At 61.7% G+C, this 3,028-nt stretch overlaps 1 protein-coding gene and 1 long non-coding RNA gene across 2 annotated transcripts in view; one reads left to right on the top strand and one right to left on the bottom strand.

The window, feature by feature from the left end:
* LOC108640412 overlaps nt 1-1,327 on the top strand; it is a 7,438-nt gene extending 6,111 nt beyond the window's left edge. Inside the window, exons 2-3 of the long non-coding RNA XR_001921161.2 lie at nt 422-577; nt 1,237-1,327. This is a non-coding gene — a long non-coding RNA (uncharacterized LOC108640412). The remainder of the gene's footprint in view (nt 1-421; nt 578-1,236) is intronic.
* Nucleotides 1-3,028, bottom strand: part of ABR (ABR activator of RhoGEF and GTPase) — a 30,638-nt gene that overhangs the window by 16,603 nt on the left and 11,007 nt on the right. Inside the window, exons 3-6 of the mRNA XM_018076748.3 lie at nt 1,986-2,090; nt 1,351-1,536; nt 799-906; nt 38-98 (exon numbers count right to left, since the gene is read on the bottom strand). Coding sequence (XP_017932237.1) covers nt 38-98; nt 799-906; nt 1,351-1,536; nt 1,986-2,090 — 460 coding nt within the window. The remainder of the gene's footprint in view (nt 1-37; nt 99-798; nt 907-1,350; nt 1,537-1,985; nt 2,091-3,028) is intronic.

Below are 3,028 nucleotides of genomic sequence, written 5' to 3'. Positions count from 1 at the left end.
ACAAAAGGCTGCGTCCCCCTCCCCGCGCCCGCCGTACCCTCCATGGTGACGGACGTGTGGCTCTCCTTCGAGTCCTTGGGGCCCTTCACCTTCAGCTCCTAGGGAAGGAAAGGGCCATCAGTGCAGCCCGCGGGGGGCTGGGGGTGGGGGTAAGGTCATTGCTCAAGATCATGGGGTCCCCCCAACCCTTTCTGCACCCTGATATTTCTCCCCGGCCCCAGCCTGGCCATGCTGGGGGCCACACGTGGGTGCTGGGTGGAGGTGTGGGCTGTACAGGATGCTGCCTGGCTGGGAGCAGCTCTGGCTGTGCCCAGCAGTTGGGATGATGTGGTGGTGATCCCACCCAGATGAACAGCTCTGCTGTGGAGGGGCTGGAAAGAGCAGGGGGCCGTTGCAGCCACGGAGGTCTCTGTTTCTATAGGGGAGCCAGGCACGGAGCTGCAGCCAGCAGGAGACAGGAGATGAGCCACAGGTGCCCAGCACCCATGGTCACTGGATGGGGCGAGCTGGTGCAGGCTGCCCTGGCACCCCTGACACGGTGACAGCGAGGGCTGAGCCCAACCTGAGCTTGCACAAGGTGAGGGACAAACTCCTGCAACGCCCAGAGATCACAAGCCCCCAGCAGAGCCACCGATGGCTCAGCCCTTGGGGCCAGTCACTGGGAGTCCCCAGGGCAGGGAGAGCATCTCCACAGGGCAGTCGCAGTCAGCTCAGCCACAGGAATAGCATTCTCTGCCCTGTCCTGGGACAGCCTGGGGAACACCCTTGTCCCACTGGCACAGCCCTATCCCAGCTTACCTCAGAGATCTTCTGGAACTGGTAGTTGCTCTGGCTGCACTTCTCTGCCGTCTCCAGGGCGATTTTGTAGTTATCCACAAAGGCCTTGTAGACGCCCAGCTGGCTGGCCTGCGAGGAGCAGGGGTTAGCAGGGCACCCAGCAGGATGCTGAAGCCCCCCTGCAGCACAAGGAGCCTGGCAGCCCCTCAGGGCACTCTGTCCAGAGTTGTCCCCTCCTGGCAGGACACTGCCACACCACAGCCATCTGGGCAGCCACACATTTGGCTCTGCAGGGAAAGCTCTTGCCCAGGGCAGGACGGTGGGGCTCCTGTCCAGTCCTGTGCCCCCACAAAGCTCCAAAATCCAACAGAGAGATAACAAGTGCCTAGAGAGTAGAAGCTGAAGCGACAACTGCTTTCTACTGCCCTTCAACCCACCCTCTCCTCCTCCTCTCCCCAGCATGGCCACAGCACCCATGGGCACAGCCCATGCTCCCACTGTACATCCAAAGCAGCAGCAGGACCCGGCCCTCCTTCTCTTCCAAGTGGAGCAAGACCTGAGGAAGGTGCATACCAGCTTCTGGAAGAGGTGGCCCATGGTGACGTTGCTGTCCCACTGCTGCACCTTTGGGCATAGGCTGTCATAGAACTCCTTGTGGATCTCATAGATGTCCTGGATCTTGTAGAAAATCGTCTCGATCTGCTGCAGGGTGAGGACAGGCTGTGACGTGGTGGCCGTGGCCTTCAGTGGCTTCATGGGCTGCCGAAGGAGAAGGGAGAGCATTTAAGATGAGGGCTGGGAGGGGAACGCTGGGGACAAGGAGGATCTGAGTCAGCAGCAAGGGCTGCCCAGGACAGGTCCCAGCCAGCAGCTGCACCAAGGGGTACTCTGGGCTTGTGCATCCCCGCAGACTTCCCCGTGGTGGTGACCCCGCATTGTGCAGCCGTTTCTCGGCCACGAAGGTCAGCGAGTCCACAAGAGGAAGCAGGGCTATAAATACCTTCCCAACGGGCAGCGGGGAAGGTGAGATGGGGGCAGCAAGGCTGGCTCCAGTGTGGCTCCTGAAGCTTTGCCCCCACTCAGGCAGCACCCAGGCCAGACCTGCCTGGGGAAAGCTGTCCAGGAAGAAATTACTCCATCCATCCATCCACCCATGCCTGCTGGGGACCATCCCTGGAGGGGCTGTCCAGTCTGGGGGCTGTGCTCACCAACAAGAGGGCCTCCAGCTGGTTGATGTAGATCTCCTCACTGGCCAGGAAACCTGAGAGCACCAATTTCCGCATCTCCAGGCCTTTGCCAGCCTCTCGCTCGCCCTATGGAACACAGCAAGGAGCCTGGCTGAGCCAGCAAGTGGCACAGGAAGAGACAGACACCCTATCCCACCAACCCATCCCTGGCATCCCCACATGGGCACATGTCCCTGCCGGTGCTGGGAAAGCTCCGTGGAAGGCCCGGGCATGTGCCCGAGGGGCAGCAGAGCCCAGCTGGAGCCAGCTGGGAAGCCACGAGCTGTGCTGGCTTCTCTCCCCTCCCTGCTCCTGGCTGGCCAGGAGCCCGGCACGGCTGGCAGCGCTCCAGGATGGCGCACAGCATGGCAGGACTCTCCCAGGGCAGAGTCCAGAGACGCCCAGTGAAATCATGCTTGGCATGGATGGTGCTGCCACGTGATCCGGCACCACCCTTTCCCTCGGCTGAGGTTTTCCCAGGAAAGTGCCACCCCAGCAGTCACTGCCTGGTGGCTCTGGGGCAGCGCCCAGGTCTGCTGCAACACTGATGCTCTGGTGGCATGACTCCCATGGCAGGGAGATGGCTGGGCTGGGGGGCTCTGTGACCCTCAGTGAGGCTCTCCCAGTGTCCAGACATGGGTGCCCCAGCCCCTGGACCATCCTGTCATGCTTTAGTTTCCCCCCCTTAAAAATCACACTTGAGGACCAGGCTTTTGCTACCCAGACAGGAGCCAAGCACAGCCATGGGGGCATCAGTCACTCTGGGCCATCAGCCATTCAGAATGGTCTGAGGGGGACATTGGTTCTGCCTCACCTCTGCCCACACCAGCCCTGGCCGTTGTGCCAGGAGAGGTGACAGCTGCAAACACCAGAGGGGCACAGAAATTGGGCATGGCTGTGGAGCAGCACCTCCCTGTCCCACTCTTAGTGTCCATCAGCTGGCCCTGGGGGTTGCTGTGCCAACCAGGGTGCCCAGCCTGCCAGGCTGCACCATTAAGGCTGGGCCACAGTGACTGGTGCAGCAG

The sequence above is a fragment of the Manacus vitellinus genome, unplaced genomic scaffold, assembly GCF_001715985.3.
Source record: "Manacus vitellinus isolate BGI_N305 unplaced genomic scaffold, ASM171598v3 scaffold_32_pilon, whole genome shotgun sequence".
NCBI classification, from domain to species: domain Eukaryota; kingdom Metazoa; phylum Chordata; class Aves; order Passeriformes; family Pipridae; genus Manacus; species Manacus vitellinus.
The sequence above is the reverse complement of the archived record's forward strand: the minus strand, read 5'-3'. Positions and strand labels throughout refer to the sequence as shown.